This window comes from Candoia aspera, chromosome 3 (genome assembly GCF_035149785.1).
Source record: "Candoia aspera isolate rCanAsp1 chromosome 3, rCanAsp1.hap2, whole genome shotgun sequence".
Classification (NCBI taxonomy): Eukaryota; Metazoa; Chordata; class Lepidosauria; order Squamata; family Boidae; genus Candoia; species Candoia aspera.
Genome location: NC_086155.1, coordinates 4,677,980 through 4,696,290, shown reverse-complemented (window position 1 = coordinate 4,696,290; position 18,311 = coordinate 4,677,980). Strand labels below are relative to the sequence as shown.

At 47.2% G+C, this 18,311-nt stretch overlaps 1 protein-coding gene across 1 annotated transcript; it reads right to left on the bottom strand.

The window, feature by feature from the left end:
• Positions 1-326: 326 nt before the first annotated feature.
• On the bottom strand, positions 327-1,634 carry LOC134494785 (protein ABHD16B-like). The gene has a single exon (XM_063300033.1). It carries the CDS (start codon positions 1,632-1,634, stop codon positions 327-329), a length of 1,308 nt encoding a protein of 435 aa, XP_063156103.1.
• Positions 1,635-18,311: the final 16,677 nt, after the last annotated feature.

Genomic DNA, 18,311 nt, shown 5'->3' with positions numbered 1-18,311 from the left:
TGAATTACTCCATTTGCTGAGTTTGCACAAAATAATAGACCATAAAGCATGAACCTTCCCCCCCAAACTAGCCAAGTTTATCACTAACCAAGTTTCACACATGGTGCAAATGAAGTCAGTAGATCTTTACCTGCCACGGTTAAATCTCCTGTGCAGGCCCAGCCAGTCCATTCCTCAGCTCTTTGAGAAGCAGAAAGTTGGCTTCTTGTCTAACTTTGAGTCAGAGGTTCTTCATCACCAGACAAATGCAACAATAGACAATGATGAATCCTAGCTTTTATTTCTCTCTCTTACTCTGCTATCAAACCACCATCTGACAAGCCCAGCTAGAGCTTCCAGGGCAGCTCAAATTCTTCTGGTGGTAAAGTTCTTCCATGTGTGGTCTCCACATTCTTCAGGTGCTTCTTGGCCAAGAACAAAGCCATGTGTTTCTTCCTTGCAGAAGGTAAGTCACTCCCAACTTTCCATGGGAATTCAGTCTTCTGTCCAAGGCTGGATTGGTAGCTCTTCAGTTGATGGAGGCACCAGTTCTCATCGACCCTGTAGAAATGGTGGTAGATGAAGCTTTCTACTTGAGGGCAGTCCGCAGTAAGCAACTGGCGGACCACTTCCTCCATTCCAGAGATGATGTGAGGGTAACGGCACCTTAAGATCTGCAGGAGCAGTTCGTTGGCTCTGTTCGTCTGGACCATGGGGAGGTGGTTCTCCAGATGGAGCTGGGTGCTGGTGATTTCATCCAAGGTCCTCCTGATGAGGAGCACCGGCCCTTGATAATGGCACAGCATATCAGCCACGTTGAGGTTGAAGTGCTCTTTGATGGTCTGGAGCACCAGCGTCCTCAGCTTCTTAGCCACAACCTTGGTGGCCAAAGGAAGCAAGCTGTCAAAAGAGGCATCGAGAACTAATGCTCCCAACTCTGGATAAGCCATGGCAGCCCACGTGGCGGTATAGCTGCCCAAGGAATAGCCATAGATGGCGATATCCTCCAGGCTGAAATTCAGACGGTGAATGGCGTACTGGATGACCACGTCCATGGCGTTGATGTCATTCTGTGGATACGGTTTCCCCGAGCTCCTGGCAAAACCAGGGTGGTTCCACCCCAGGACCGAATACCCAGCCTTCAACGGGGTGAGGAAACAGCCCACTTCGTAAAAACTGCCATTCCCTTCACAGCTTATCACCAGCTGCATCCCCAACTTCCCAAACCCCTTCCCTCTCCTGTCCACAAACATCGTGTCGATTTCGTTCCCATCGCGAGCAACCAGCTTGGCCCGCTTCCCATGGAAATCCTCCATTAGGCGTGTCCTCCCATTCACCAGCAGTGTCAGTGGGACTTTGTTCAAGACAGCCACAGAGCCAGGGTAAAGGAGCCAGCGGCCAACCGTGTGAGCCAAGGTGTATCTGAACCAGCTGCTGGACCCATGCTTCATTCGGCGGAGGATGCTGATTCTGGCCTTCTTGGCCTTTCCATCCTGGACAGCGGTGGCCACGCCTGGCAGGTGGCCTCCATGACTCCCATTGCTGTTCTCGCTGATGGTACTTCTGCTGGCCTCATCCCATCGATATTCAACCGGCCACTTCTTGAACGAACAACTGTCCTTGATCGCCAGGCACGTCCTAATTTTGAAACACATGACCAAACTCTTAAGCGATGCCTGCAGAATAGCATGAGATAAATGAAAGGAAGTTGGCAGGAGAGAAGGAGGAATGGCCAACCAGCTGGTGTGGGTACTAGGCTGGGCGTGAGGAACTTCCCTCAGCATTTAACCTCAAAGTGGATGTGGCTCCTGAGCTGTGTTAGAACATCTTGAGGTCACCAACTCCCAGTTGGTTCTCTACAAAGGGAGGCTGGTACTATGCAAAGGGCAGAGGGCACTTCCTTTGACAGTCCTCCTGGCCAGGGAGAGGTAATAATCAGCCAGGCCAACCTCCCTTTGTGAGCAATTTCCCCTCTGAGGACTTGGCTGAGAGAGCCAGGGGTCCCATTAACATCTACCCCAGATGAAGTGTGCCTCTCTTGTGGTACTAGATGGGGAGAAGAAGATCAGTCGCCGCCCGGTTTGGCTGCAGAAGCCTTCATGGCCCACGAAACAGTGTGTGTTCTTATAAACCTAGATTCAAGAACTTCTCAGCAAAGAGTTCACCAGAGTTGGCCACCTTCCTTGGCCTGTACTTCAGCTTCCTCTTGAGGTGACAACCATCCCCACGCCATTCCTTTGCAAATCTTGTGAGTTTTTTTGAAAGGGGCCCAAATCTTGGCAGATGCCGGGGCTTTCACTTCTGAGATCTTACTGGAGAACAGGAACATCTCATGGGCTTTCGTGGTTTCCAGAGATTTTGGCTGTTTGTGGGGGGGGGGTTAGTTTAAAATGTCTTAGTTCCTTACCAAGTGTCTTGCTCACTATTCAGATGGGTTACCAATCTTCGTGATTTCTGTTTTGGGAACTCTGCACTGTTCTTGTATCTTCTGCAAGCCTTGGCATAGTAAGATGGCTTCCTGTGCTCTCAGTTGCATGATAACCAGGACATTGGTGGGATGGCCCTAAGCAGACCTATTCTGGAAGGGGAAAGAACCCTGCGTCAGACGTGCGGCCTTGCACAATCCTGCCTCCTCTTCCTTCCCTTTCTTTCTGAGAAGCTGCCACAGCTTCCCTTCCTACAAGGATGAGTAGAATAGCGAAGGCAGGGCTGTTTTCCCTGCTGTTTCTTGTCTTGCTGCTGTAAATTTCCTACTGTTAGCTGTGTCTACCAGTAGAGGTCCTCCAGCGACCATCAGCAGAAGTTCTTCTGGTTGCAAACGTTTAAATTCCTAGATTAAGTCAGGATGAAGCTTAGCTTGATCAGTGTGCAGCTCTTTGTTTGCTGGGTGACCATCAACCCTGAATGGTCTTAGCCTCTGGAGCCCTAAGCAAGCTGCCAACGGTCATCCCCAAAGAAACACAAAGAGGTCCTGCAACATTTCAAGTGGGACTTAATTCAGCGTCCTCCACAACCACTTCCTGCTTCCATCTGACTTTGCATTACGCCAATCACTCTCCAGCCAACACCCTGCAGGAAAACCACCTTCATTTTTCTAGCCCTTCAGTACCAGGGCTGCAAAGAAAATCAGAAAAGTAACTCTTCTATGCCATCTAGTGCTCATCCAGGTTTGTGTACTTCAGTGGTTTTCAAACCTGGCAACTTTAAGATGGGTGGACTTCAACTCCCAGAATTCCACTGCCAGCATGGTGGCTGGGGAACTCTGGGATATGAAGTCCACACACCTTAAAGCAGCTGAGGTTGAAAAGCATTGCTCTAAATTACCTATCTGCACAGAGGCTGTGTTTGCACAAATACAGGAACCTAATTATAGAGTCAGCACACTTTCTGGTTTGCATGATACACCTAATCGTAACACAATCAACCAAGCTGAGTTCACATGACATCGTAAACCCCATGAACCAAGGATGAAACTATACAAGCTTTGCATGTTTATACATGTGGCCACTAGGACCTTTTCTGACCTGGTTAAGTGTGTGGGCTGAGCACAGCCCTTTCATCAGGAATCCCCATTTCCAAGTTAAGTTTCTAGTCCTCCGGATTATCTGTCTTTGATCAGGTTTCTTTCGATCCTTACAGTGTGGTGGCCAGAAGAGGACAGAATATTCCAAGTGGGCTTTGACTGGGGTTACCAGGTATATGAACAGGCAAAGGAGGACATGGATAATTGGAAAGGAGGACAAATGGGGGGGGCGAGGAGGACACACTCACTATTTAACTTTCTTGGCATCCATGACAAAAATTACAGCAAAAAACAGCAAAAAAAAATGTACTTAGTCCTAAATGTATATCAAATGACTTTTTTCCATCATCAGAAAGCCTGGTTTTTCAATTGCAATATTACCTTGGGCCAGTCCCTCCCTCTCAGCCCAACTCACCTCACAGGGTTGTTGTTATGGGGAAAATAGGAGGAGGAAGGAGTATTGGGTATGCTTGCCGCCTTGAGTTATTTATAAGAATAATAAAGGCAGGATAAACACTAAATAAATAAATAAATATCTTTATTTTCAAGAACATAGGCTAGCAATAATACAGCAGTGACAGCAATGCACTTTTCAGATTTCACCCTAGAAATGTATGACGAGCCGTGTGACCCATAGGCCACAGAGATCCTAGATTTGAAGGGGATGGATTGAAGCCGATGGCTGGAATCAGGAAATCAATTAAATAACGTAAATCTAGGCGGATCTGCCAATGGGCGAGGGAAAGGAAGAAGCAGACCATTTACAAGGTCATGATACATGGACTTTTCAGAGACTACTGTTGTGAAAACAGTCCAATATGTTTTTTTTTTAAAAAGACAGTCAAAAAGTAGAACAATATTTGATTTTAAGGCTATGCCTGATGGATGGAGGACATGAGGACATAAAGGAGTCCATGTCCTCCTTTTGCCTGAAGTCCAGTAACCCTAGGTTTGACCAATGCAGAATATAGTGCAACAATTATTTCCCATGATTTGGAAGATAAATTTCTGTTGCTGCAGTCCAAATATATTTTCCTCAAAACCTCCAGACCAAAAAAAGGAGAAAAAGGGGGAAAAATACACTTAGGTAGTCATGGATCAAAAACTGCCTAGGGGTGAAGAAGGAACGTGGGTCCTTTCTCAGACAGAGAAGTGAATTGAGGAATCTAATTTGTACAAGCTCTGCTACTGCTTTGCTTCTTCAAGAAACGTCTGGAGGAACATCCGGGGGACAGGAATGTCTGGGGGAGGTCAAAACAGTCAAGATGGTGGCTGCCACCGTTCAGACAAAACCCCACCCCTTTTTTAAAATGAGTGGAACTTCAGTTGCACAACCCTGGATATCATCTTGGCTTTTTTGACCCATCCTCCAGCAGACATCCTAGGATTCCCATGCCTAGTGCAGGCTTCAAAGATGCAGCAAGGATTTTGATTTAAAATAAGCCCCATATCCACTCTTCCTCACTGGTTTTCCCACCCACCAGATTGCTATTTTCCTGAAAAAGGAATGATTAAAACGTACTCTTGGTTCCCATTGCTACTGCCTTTTCTTTGAGGTGAACATTTGTGCAAAATTTTAGATTTTCTGGAATGATGTTTGCTATCTCTGGCTGGGGTGGGAAGAGGGGGAAAGAAAGACTTTGTAAACGTGAAGTCCAAGCTGCTGTGCAGGTCACTGGGAGGAAACGTCTCTGCAAAGTCGGTGAAACCCTGGCACCCGATCTCTAAAGCAATTTTCCACATTTGAAAAGCTTTACCTCTCTGCATTTAGCAAAAAAAAAAAAAGTTAAAAGTTAGAATGCCTAGATTACAACTAATCAAGCAAATGTGCTTACTTCCTCAAGTGTTACTAAATGAGGAAAGAACAGAATGAAATCGGAAACAAGCCCTTGCAGAATGCACACAGCAAGGCCCCTGGGGGGCCACCTAGCTAACTTGGCTGATCTCGCTAACTTGGCGACTAGACTGGGAGGGGTGGGGGGAAATCCCAGAAGAAGATGATGCCAAACCACTTCTCTCTCGTGGCCGAGAAGACTGCGTGGATGTATCTGTGAAGTCTCCAACTGCTGAACAAGACTTGAGGACAGCTTCATTACACTAGTCATTTGCATTGTGGAGAAGGGACCATGCGGTTCAGGGGTCACTGAACGGCCTTCCCCTTCAGTCCCTGGGTTAGCTCTTTGTCCTCACCAAGTGACCTTAATCTACGGCTGTGGGCCTACAACACACTGAACACTCTTCCTGTTTCTCTGGTCTTCCCTTCAAAGGCAGGGGCTTTCCAGCCAGGGGAAGAGAGGCAGGCAGAGGGAGATTGGAAAGGGCATTCTGTTGCTGTCTTCCTTGACTACCCTTCTTTCTCTCACTTCCTCCCCACCCCAGCAATACCCTTGGGGGATTCAAACCCTTGCCAAGCCAGCTGGACCTGCACAGACTTTCCTCCTCTTCCCTCCCAGTAAAACCATTTCATGCCGCCCCTTACCCCATCCCCCTGGTTAAGAAGCCGACCTCTTTCGCAGCCTCCGAGTCACACAGGCAGATCAACACGTGCCCTGTCCTGCCCCTGACCCCAGGACACTCTTTGGAAGGCCTCTTCCCATGTCTCTCCTTGCAAGGATCCTCGGCATTTCAACAGGTCCTCGCCTTCCTGCCTAGTGAGATGCGCAATGCTTACGCACATGTGCAGGTGCGCATACACAGACACACAAATGCATGCTCCTGGTTGGTTTAGAGCAGTGTTTCTCAACCTTGGCCCTTCAAGCTGTGTGGACTTCAACTCCCAGAATTCCCCAGCCAGCATAGCTGGGGAGTTCTGGGAGTTGAAGTCCACACAGCTTGAAGTGGCCAAGGTTGAGGAACACTGGTCTGGAGGGAGGAAAAGGCTCTTAATCAGAGCTTTATCATCTTTTCCCTCCCTAACAGCAGTAGGGAAGGGTAAGGGGCAGAGGTCAAGTGGGTCCCACCCTTATCAGCTCTCCCCATAGACGCAAGAAGGGGGCAAGGGAAACAAAGAATGTGCAGTGGCAGGGGAGGTGGTGGTGAAGCCTGGGGGGAGGCCAAAGACTTGCTATCGGGGCACAAGGGTGGGAGAGTCCTTGAGAAGTTAGCCGGACTGTTGGAAGCAGGACAAGCCCACCTTGGCTGAGCCTAAAATAGCCCCCTCGCCAGCGGATGTTTATCCAACCCTTAAATAATGTTTTTTAAAAATCCTCTTTCCAAGAAGGCAACTTCATTCTCACCATCCCTAAAAAGAATCCCTCCATCCTCTGTGAATCCTTTTTTAGGCATGGCATTATGAAAATGCATATTCTGTAAGCAGCACTGGTAAATTTTCATTGATAGGAATTAGTCCAAAAGAAGGATTCTGATCCTGGGGGCTTTTCAAAAGCTGGCTTGCAGCTAAACCTCAAAAAAACCAAGATTATGGCAACCAGCTTGATTGATAACTGGAAAATAGAGGGAGAAAACGTAGAAGCAGTGAAAGACTTTGTATTTCTAGGTGCGAAGATTACTGCAGATGCTGACTGCAGTCAGGAAATCAGAAGACGTTTAATCCTTGGGAGAAGAGCAATGTCAAATCTCGATAAAATAGTCAAGAGCAGAGACATCACACTGACAACAAAGGTCCGCACAGTTAAAGCAATGGTGTTCCCCATAGTAACATGTGGCTGCGAGAGCTGGACCATAAGGAAGGATGAGCGAAGGAAGATCGATGCTTTTGAACTGTGGTGTTGGAGGAAAATCCTGAGAGTGCCTTGGACTGCAAGAAGATCAAACCAGTCCATCCTCCAGGAAATCAAGCCAGACTGCTCGCTTGAGGGACTGATATTAAAGGCAAAACTGAAATACTTTGGCCACACAATGAGAAGACAAGACACCCTGGAGAAGATGCTGATGCTGGGGAGAGTGGAAGGCAAAAGGAAGAGGGGCCGACCAAGGGCAAGGTGGATGGATGATATTCTAGAGGTGACAGACTCGTCCCTGGGGGAGCTGGGGGTGTTGACGACTGACAGGAAGCTCTGGCGTGGGCTGGTCCATGAAGTCACGAAGAGTCGGAAGCGACTGAATGAATAAACAACAACAAGGATGAAGGGATACAGTATCTGGAATATTCACCCTGCGTGATGGAAAAGGCCATCATTGTTCCCAGATCTGGACAGACTTCTGCTTCAGCCGGTTTCTTTGAAGAGATCTTTCCTATTAATGGTGCTTTGATTCCTGGGGATAAATGTTTAGGATTGCTGCAGTTTCCACTGTTGTGTATGGATTTGTGCAGCTGTGCCATTCAAGGTGGCTTGGAGCTTAAGGAATTTAAGGATCTTGCCACCATCTGCACATTCCCATTATGATGTTTCTTGTGGGCATCACAAGCATCAGAATGCAATCTCAGTGGTGCCAGGGAGACGAATACCACTTTCTTGATTTCCTGTAAGTTCCTAGAGCAGTGTTTTTCAACCTTGGCAACTTTAAGATGTGTGGACTTCAACTCCCAGAATCCATGCTGGCTGAGGAATTCTGGGAGTTGAAGTCCACACATCTTCAAGTTGCCAAGGTTAAGAAACACTGACTTAGAGAACAGACAGCTGACCTAAGTGGGCCAGGGGTCCGATCCAGCAGGGCACGCCTTATGTTCAGTCCCACTGCAAAGTGGGCTAGCACTGTCCCGCCACACTGATGTGGCAATGCCAAGCATCTGTGAATACTTGAAAAAGTTTGACCCAAATTCAGATCTCTGTTCAGGCAAGAAACAGGACTGATCTCTGTATGACTTCAGACCCAGCCCATTTGGGCTGGTTTTGCACCTACTAAATTAGGTCAAAATGTGGTTGGAAAATGTGTCAGGCCCATGTGTTGCGAGACGCCAGTAGTGACTGTTACATGTGACCCAAACTGATGAGTTCAGTTCTGGCTTAATATATTGTACAAACCTACCCGCTAGAGTTTATAAACCAAGCTGTATGGTTTAGCTACTGGTATGACACTCAGCCACTGTGGTATCCTCAGTAATTTTTGATTAAGCAGACCTGGCTTGTCGCTAAGTCTGACTCCAGTCTCTCTCACGCTAGCTTAGGTTTATTGTGAGGACTGGCCTGGGTTAGTTATTTATTTATCTCACATCACTTGCCTCCCACCCGCTTTAAACCAAGTCCAGCTGGCTTGCATAAAATAGGGATTTGAAAACAATGAATATAATCCCAAAATTAAAACAGAGCTCGGAGAGTTAGAAAAAGATCCCACCGACGGGATTGCTCAACTCCCGAAGCTTGCTGAAGAAGCCAGGCTTGAGAGAAAATCCACCATGGATCTCCTCCGACCCTCTTAAGCGCTGCCTGTTTTTTTATGCACTGGCACACACCCCGGCAGCCGGCCCGGCTGCCTCCATCTCACAGCCATGCAGATTTTTGCAGATGAGATCCGGTGGCCCAGCAGGGCAAGGGTTAAAAGAAGTGCCCTGGCGGATCATAGCAAAAGGCCAGGAAGTATTGAGACTTAAAGCAGGGGAGGTGGTAGCTCAGATCAGCTCCTTTGGGCTCTGGCACCGAAATGGTTGCGCTGTTTCTTTACCACCGTCCCCCTTCTCACGTCCTTTTCCTCCAGGGGTCCTGTCTTGAGCCCTTGCGTATAACCTCTGCTTCTGAGCATCAGCAGTGTGCTTCTGCCTCCCTGCCAGACTTTGACTCCCCTCCTCCTCCTCCCTTTCTTCTTCCTCCTTCTCCCCCCTCCTCCTCCCCTCCGTCTCCTCTTCCTCTCCTTCTTCTTCCTCCTTCTCCCCTTTGTCTTCTTCCTCCCCTCAAGCTGTCCTTGCATAATCCCTGCCCCTTCTTTGCCCACCGGGGAGCTGGCCTGGTGTTTTTAGAGGGCCAGGGTCTGTCTGGTCCTCCTGTTTGCCTCCCTTCGTGGCCCTGCCTTCCTCCCCCCCACCCCTTTAAAAATAGCCCGAGATTTATTTTCTGGCAGCATGGATGGAAAGCCCCCGGGGGTGTAAGAGAGGAAGCAGACAGGCTTTTGAAAGCCGGGGGTGGTGGAGGGGCTGGGGAGAAGGGGAAGAGGGATGAAAAGGACAGGAAACCCCCCTCCCTGCCCACTTTGGCAGCCCCACTGAGGGGAACAGGCTCAAACGCAACCTGCATGGGGCTGGAGGGAAACTCCCAGGCATGGGTCGAAAGTGGCCTTGGCCGACTCTGCTGGGCTGCTTTGAGGAACCAGAGCTGGGAGCCCGGCTGGGAGGGCTTTGCCAGCTCAATGCCCAGCACGAAGGGGCTTTTCCAGAAGCCGGGGTGCCCCACGGCTCTCCCGATGCATCCAGTGTCACAGCAGCTGGCGAGTTCGTTTATTTCTTTTGTTGAATTTACGTGGCTGCCCATCCAGCCTTTTCATCAAACGAATTGGCAGGTGATAGAAAACTGGGTGGAATAGCTAATAGCCTAAAAAACAGAAATAAAATGAAACAAACAAACTTATGAATTTAGAGAAATGAGCCGAAAGAGAGAGAGTAGAAGTTCACCGAGATAAATGCAAGGGTCCTCGTTGGGCACAAAGAAATCAGACAGACCAACCTAGGATGGTGGGCTCAGAAACACAACCTGTGCAAAAGGGTCTTGGAACGATTGCTGATCGCAACAGGACAATGAGCCAGCGGTGGCTGGAGAAAACAGAATTGCAGATTCAGGCTGCCTCAACAGAAGTACTGTACGGCTTCCAAATCAAGGGGGAGAAATTGTACCACTCTATTTGGTGTCGGTCAGGCCCCAGTTCTAGGCGTGACTTTTTAAGAAGCCTTCAGAGAAATTGGAAAGATTTCAGAAAACAGTTGCTGGGAGTCAGGCGGTACAAAAATGAAATAATAAAGTAGCAATGAGGATATTAATAAAGTAATGAATAGCCTGAATAATTAAAAATAAAAAATAAAATAAGAGGGGAGATAATCGGGGGCTAGAGAGGGAAGAGCAATAGAGATCAAGGGAGTGGATGTATTCAGTGTTGGGGAAAAGAAAACTTGGGCAGGAGGGCAGAAATGCATGCCATGGGGAAGCCAGTCAGTCCCTGGCCAACATCTGAATGCAGATCGACCAAGACATCTCTGATAGGATGATGCTTCTGTTCAAGTTTACCGACCTGCACCGTCAAGGTACCTGTAACAGCCAAAAATCTCCACTCAAAGTTGGATGATGGAAACTTCAATTCTTAAAATGATCTTTTCCTCCATGCTGGTCTGTTCCAGACATGTTGGACTCCATATTCTCCAGCCAGCCTTTGGAGGCCACAAGCTGGTTGAGGACCTAGGCTGAAGAAATAAAGCCACCCATGGTTCTCATCCGGGCACTTCTCCAACATGTCCTTCCTTCGAAGTCCATAACTCCCATCCCAGCGTTCTTGGCTGGCTCCCCCCAGGCACGACCTTTCCCTGTTTCCCCTTTGCTCTTCTGTGGAGGATATTACAATACACCCTGCACACCACAGTTCCTGTTTTCCCACCCCTCAATTCCCCATTCTTCCTGGAGAGTTCATTCTTATAGCCTAAGCAGGTCTCACTTCCACTGCAGTCCCCCCAAAAGGCCCTCCTCCTTTGCTGTTGACACCCCCTACTCTTAATTTCTCTTAATTTCTCTTAATTTCTCTAATATGATAGCTGATTGTTCCACCACTGGCTTAACTGAACTCCTTTCCGGCCTGGTGAGCATGCTTTGCTGGACACCCCCCCCCCCCGCCTCACCCCCCTCCCAGTCAGTCTGCAGTCATTCCTGGGAGCTGGCTGGCTATTAGCACTGGGCAGAAGCCCCCAAGTGATCATTTGGGAAGATCAGGCATTGTGGACTCCAAACAGACGTTGCCCAGCTGTGTCGGAGTGCCACTATGAGGATGGATCTCCATACTTTCTAAAATGGTCCCTTCTATTGGAGGAGAAAATGTTTTTTCACCTTTCAGTTTAGGGCCAGTGACAGTACAATGTTTTGGAAGACAGCAAGATTTCAGGAATATACTCGATTAAGATCTGTAAATGCTGATCACCCCTCTTGATGGCATTGGCTGGATTCCCACAACACACTTAACCCAGTTATTGAAGTAGCCCATGTTCTGGGTTTGCAGAATAGGCTGAACCATCAATTTGCTGCCCAGGGAAGTTCATTAAGCCATTTAAACAATGGCTAAGGTTGAACACAAACCACGATGGGCAAAAGAGAGGGCTAGAACTTGACTTGATTGGTTAAACATGCTGTCTGAATGCAGCCCTCTAAACAAGCATTGCTTTTATAACTGTCTAAGCATCATGGGTTCCCCACAGAATCATGATTACTGATTACATGCTAACAATTTTCCACGTGGCCTCAGTCAACTGATGAATCCATCCTTTTTCTGAGCAAGGGCATGGGGAGGGGGTTGAAAAAACTCAAGATGATATCCATGAAGCCCTGCCCGCTTTTTTACATACACCACACATGTAGCAAAAGGGTGAGGCTTTGATTGCACAGTTGTGGCCACCATCTTGACTTTTTTGACCCCCTCCCCTGCAGATACCTCTGTTTCCCAATTAATGCCATATATTGAAGTATAAACCAAGTGGCTGAGCTGGATTAATCTGGTTGCACACAAAATACACAAATTTAAAGTGACTCTCTTCTGTTGACTATTCTCTTCTATTGAAATTTGAAGTTCCCCAGCCTTAGCAGGTAATGCAAATTCAGCCATGAGGACTTTAGCTGACCCCATTCAACACTTATGAATCCAGCTGTTAGTCACCAAATTGTGCAGGCTATTCCTCAACCATTTTAGCAACTTCAAAATTCTTTGGGAGGGTGCTGTCTTTCAGAAGTGCGGCAAAATCTCTTTGCAGTGAAGCAAAACCACAACCATTTCAATTTCTTCATATTGCCTTACTTTGCTGCGTTGTGTGTAGGTGTGTTTAATGCTGGTTACGTAAAGGTAAAGGTTTCCCTTGACATTAAGTCCAGTCGTGTCCGACTCTCGGGGGCGGTGCTCATCTCCGTTTCAAAGCTGAAGAGCCGGCGTTTGTCCGAAGACACTTCCTCCGTGGTCATGTGGCCGGCATGACTACACAGAGCGCCGTTACCTGCCCGCCGAAGCGGTGCCTATTAATCTACTCACATTTGCATGTTTTCGAACTGCTAGGTTGGCAGGAGCTGGAACTAGCCACGGGAGCTCACCCCGTCACGCGGATTCAAACCGCCGACCTTCTGATCAGCAAGCTCAGCAGCTCAGCGGTTTAACCCGCAGCGCCACCGCGTCCCTTAATGCTGGTTACTTGCATTAAATAAGCATTTATTTCTTAGAAGCCCCAGTGTACATCATCACAACATTTGCATCACGTGCAAGACATGATTGGATCCCCTATGGACACCTCCAGATTTTAGGAAATAGCAGAACTCGCTGGCTGAGTTTCTTCAACAGACCAGGCTAAAACATGGATTGTCACTTTGTGCTTTGGTGGGTAGTCTGAATGTAGGCTACCTCTCATTAGTTAGTTTCAGTAAACTTTGGCCAAATTAAGTTTGTTTGCATTCCCTGGCTCAAACCTAAAACTGTTTATCATGTGATTAAATGCTGGGATAGATAGTTTTATTTTGACTGTGTCCGCATAAGACACTGAAACAAGAACAAGCCAACTGCGTTTGAGCCTAGCATGACACGCACACTGAGTCTATGCGGGGAGCATAGTGCATTGTGGTTTAATTTAGGAAACTAGGGTTTCTGTTCATCTTTGTACGTGCATTCTGTGAATGTTGTCTTTGCTGGGTGGATTTTCTCACCCAAGAGAGCGTTCTTAAATGCTGAGCCGATACTGTTTATCTTGATATTTTCGGCAGCGCTGCGACATCTTGATTCACTCACATGGTTCTTCTTCCCCTGTAATTCTGCCTTTCCCCAAACTACTTTATGACAGTTTTTTTTTAGTGACTGTGGTTTCCCCCAGCTGCTGAGTTAAACATACTCCAGCCGAGCTTTCTATTTCTTACCAGATTGACTTCAAAGTTGTGGAACCTGTTTAACAACCTCCTCCCCCCACTTTGCTAGAGGAAATCTAAGATTTTTGGACTAGATTTCATGGCTCACTTGCACAGTTCCACCGTTGTGAATAACCACAGACATGTATTTTTAAACCTTCCCTCCTGCATAGCTACAGGGGAGGGGGAATGACATGCATTTACCAGATTTTTTTTTAAAAGCAACCTGAAGCAAAACACAAATGAAAGGAAGTTAGAAGCTGTACTATCTATACAAAGCATTCTTGCGCAGACCACACAGCCAGGGTCAGTTCCTGGATGATCAAAGGAAAAGCTGTTAAAATACAAGGCAGATATTTTGCCCACAATTGTAAGTGTTTGAGAAGCTTAGTGGCTTGCGCACATACAGGTAGTCCTCACTTAACAACCACAATTGGGACTGGAATTTTGGTCGCTAAGCGAAGCAGTCATTAAGTGAATCCAACCCATTTTACAACCTTTTTTGTAGCGGTCGTTAAGCGAATTACTGTGGGTGTTAAGGGAACCACATGGTTGTTAGGCAAATCATGTGGTTCCCCATTGATTTTGCTTGTCGGAAGCTGGCTGGGAAGGTCAAAAATGGCAATCATGTGGCCATGGGATGCTGCAACAGTCATACATGTGAACCAGTTGATCATGTGACTGCAGGAATGCCATGACAGTCGTAATGTGAGGACCGGTCATAAATCGGTTTTTCCAGCACCGTCATAAGTCTGAACTGTCACTAAATGAATGGTTGTTAAAAGAGGACTACTTGTACCATATTGCAAATGCACACCTCATTCAATTCAAGTGACGTTTCAAACTCCCTCAAATTCTATTGACTTACTCTGCAGTTAGGGCAGAACTGTGGTGTTCACACAAACAGGGTTCATTCTGACTCTGCTCGGATTCCAGGGGCCATTAAGACCTGAACTTCTCAGGGATATGGCAATATAAATTTTGCAGTAGGGATGATTGTCACTGGCTGTTTTACTGGTTCTTGGGTAAAGATCTTTACTGATGGGGTTGGGGGGCGTTTTTTGGTGCCCTCAAGTCAGTCTTGACTCCTGGCAACTGCCTGGACAAGCCCTTGCAGTTTTCTAGGCCGCATTTTTGGATATGACTTGTCATCACTTCCTTCTTCCTGGGGCTGAGAGAGAGGGACTGGCCCAAGGTCACCCAGCTGGCTTCATGCCTAGGGCTCACCATCTGCCAGTTTCTAGCCTGGTGCCTTAAACCGTTACATCAAACTGGCTCTCACTTGGTACTAGATTACGCTAAATCATGCTATTTTATATTTTTAACCCTGTTATTATACCTTAGAACAATGTTTCTCAACCTCAGCAACTTTAAGAGCAGCTCCCAGAATTCCCCAGTCAGCATGGTCATTGCTGAGAATTCTGGGTGTTCAAGTCCATACAGCTGGAAGATGCTTAGATTGGGAACCCATGCTAGTTTAGAGTGTATTTTTCAACTTTGGCAACTTTAAGATGTGTGGATGTCAACTCCCAGAATTCCCACCTACCATTCCACACATCTTAAAGTTGCCAAGTTTGAAAAATACTGACTTAAAGTATCCTCCAAATCCAGCTCAATTCCTGGTGACTTCAAGGATGATGAAAGCAGTTTTCTGTCAACAATACAGAAGCAGTTTCCCGTTGCCTTCTTCTGGGATGGTCTTCCAACTCCCCAGGCTAGCTGTAAACCCTGAGGTTCCTGGTGGTCTCCCACCCAAATGCTAACAAGGCACAACCCTGCTCTGTTGTGGGGGTTTTTTAAAGCGGTCAGCCACATTTCCAGGGTGCTGCCCCTTTATTGAAAGGTGAGCTAACCGAAAGTTTAAAATAAAAACAGATCCACTTAAATTCTGCCAGGTTTCTAGGCTGTGCTAAAGGCTCCAATGGGTGGGGAAGTGTTGATTCTGGAGATGAAAGGTAAGTATTGCTAGATCTTGTTTTTTCCTCCATGCAAGTCTGAAAACTTCTGTGTTTTGGACGGGAGCTGTGCCATGTGTGTGAGACTTCAGCATTCAGTGCTGAATTTCTTCATAGTCATTCTCCTTCACAGCTTCTCAACAAAGGAGAAATGATCAAATGTGCACGGCGCATGGTGCGGTGAAGGGAAAAGAGAGACAACTCCCCTCTGTTGCACAGTGAGGGCACCTAGGGGCTGTAAGAGGATTTGCCTCCTATGCAGATCCCCACCCCCTTGTAGTTCGTCTTGTCTTCTGGATCTAATTGCTTTTTCAGCCTGGATATTTATGGGCACTTTCCCCTGGTCTGTTTTTCGTCAATGAGCAGCATGCACTGCGTGCAGTGAAATACCTTTGACGTTTGAGATTCGCCTACAGAGGGTGATTAAACCGTGACGTTGCCATCTCCCAGGAGCAGCTGACGCTCGGGCACAACAGCTGCCCTGCCCGCATTTGTTCGCATCAGCCCCTACAGAGGAATCCTGTGGAATTGCTCTCCCAGTGAGCGCCACTATTTCTAATTCCAGGCTGTGCTTCATCACCTTTACGGTTTGACTCCTTTCCGAGGGGCGGATTAAGTGGGTTTCTCTGCAGACGCCAGAAAATCTGCTTCTCCAAAAGTTCAAGGTTCTTTTTATGATGTATTAGATCAGTGTTTCTCAACCTGGACAACTTTAAGAGGTGTGGACTTCAACTCCCAGAATTCCCCAGCCAGCATGGCTGGCTGGGGAATTCTGGGAGTTGAAGTCCACACCTCCTAAAGTTGTCCAGGTTGAGAAACACTGTATTAGACGCTTGTATCTGCAGCAAAAGCATGGAAGGATCTCAGCCTGGAATGACGAATTGGTCCCCGCCTGTCTGACATTAAGCGGGGCCATACTGGACTGGGCCAAAAGGTTTGGATGGTTTATGCAAACAGCTAGACCCAGTTGGTGCAAGCAGTGCATCAGGTTGATTTTTATATTAATTCGCCCATCCAATCAGCCATGTTGGGGTTGACAGAGGCTTCATTCTGTTATCTCAGCTTCCAGCATAGAGTTAAAGTCCTAGAGAAGCTTTGGAAAAATGGGGCTGCTCTAGGAACTCAATTTCTGTTCTTTTAATGTTTCACACCTGTCTCCTCTGGTCACAGGAGGGTTGGACCTGCAAAGAAAGGAGGGTGGTGTAGTTGCTGACCGCAGTCAGGCCACAGTGTTTTTACTATTACAGGTAATCCTTGCTTAACAACCACAACGGAGAACGGAATTTCAGTTGCTAAGCAAAGCGGTCATTAAGTGAATCTGGCCCATTTTACGACCTTTTTGTGGCAGTCGTTAAGCAAATCACCACAGTTGTTAAGTGCACCATGTAGTCATTAAGCAAATCACACGGTTCCCCATTGATTTTGCTCACCAAAAGTTTGCTGGGAAGGTTGAAAATGGTGATCGCATGACCACCAGATGTGGCAATGGTCATAAATGTGAACCAATTGGGAAGTGCCCAAATTGTGATCACATGACTGCGGGGATGCTGTGATGTTCATAAGTGTGAGGACTGGTCATAAGTCGGTTTTTTTCAGCACTGTTGTAAATCTGAACCATCGCTAAATGAATGGTTGTTAAGCGAGGACTAACTGTATGCATTTTCTTCTAAATAATGTTCAGCAGATGCTGGTGGTTCAGGATCAATTCGAGCTTTCTCACAAAGCCTAAGAATCATCCAAATCTCTTTGCAATATGTACAGGATGTAATTCTAAGCATAGCTGTTTTTTGTAAGCTGAATATTGTGAAATTGAATTTTCCTCCTCCTCCTCCTCCTCTTCCTTTCTTCTCCTTTCTTCTCCTCCCTTCTTCCTCTCCCTCCTTTGTTCATTCCATGGGGAGAGAACCACAGGAAAGAAAATCTCATCGCCTCCTTTGTGGCAGACGAGGGGACACTGAAACCAGCTACTCCTCTTTGAACAGGACCTTGGCAGTCATGCGCTGCCAGCTTTACCCCAAAGAGACAGCATGGAAAGGTGGTCGGCCACCACCACGTTACGTTCAAACTACAAGACGCTTCAAATATCTAGGTGATTCTTGCGAGAAATAGTGGGGATGCTGGGAGTCTCATAAACAGCTGTTTAGTCCAGGCTGTAAAAAGACCAGGAAAAAGAGATTCAGCGTGTTCATAGGCTCTGCTTTAATGAACTCACCAATAAAAGAGGGATGGAGTCTGGGAGGTGTGGTCAAAACCGTCAAGGTGGTGACCCTGATGGTATGATGGAAGCTCTGCTTGAAATATCCAACGTGCATCAGTGTAAATCTTTTCTACAAAACTGTGCACCACTGGGAAAGGCCTCATAATTATCCTGTGTAGTTTATGGAGGGGCGGGGTTGTCAGACTTACCAGGTGGACCAGACAGGAAACACAACCAGGTGAGCTAACTCTACGTTAGAATTGTAAAGCTACATTCACAGAATCTTGCAAGCCTGAAAGTGCAATTCTCCCCCACCCCCGTCTCCTTTACAGCCCGAGAAACTAGGGAGGGTCCCTCCTGAGCCTCTTGCCCCACCCATGATGCAGCTGTGGGCTGTGCCCTCTCTTACCGGACTATTCTCTAGGCAACATCCCTTTGCCCCGTTTCCCAAGGTCTTTCCCACAGTCCACTGCCACTGTCTATGAAGGAAATGCTGGTTTTGTATTTTAGCAAACTTCACACCAAGAAAAGGGCAATCTCTCTCGATTTTTTATTACCAAAGAAAACCTTTTGTGGAACCATGTCCTTGAAATGATGTTGCAAAGACCCATCCAGCTTCAACTTGGCATTATTTCTGTCCGATTGTTATTGTTCAAAGGTCTGTTGGCAGCGAAGCCTGTTTGGAGATGCCGTTCGCA

Bases quoted from the DNA above. Each gene is read 5' to 3' on its own strand.
- LOC134494785 (XM_063300033.1), bottom strand. From the start codon at position 1,634: ATGTGTTTCAAAATTAGGACGTGCCTGGCGATCAAGGACAGTTGTTCG.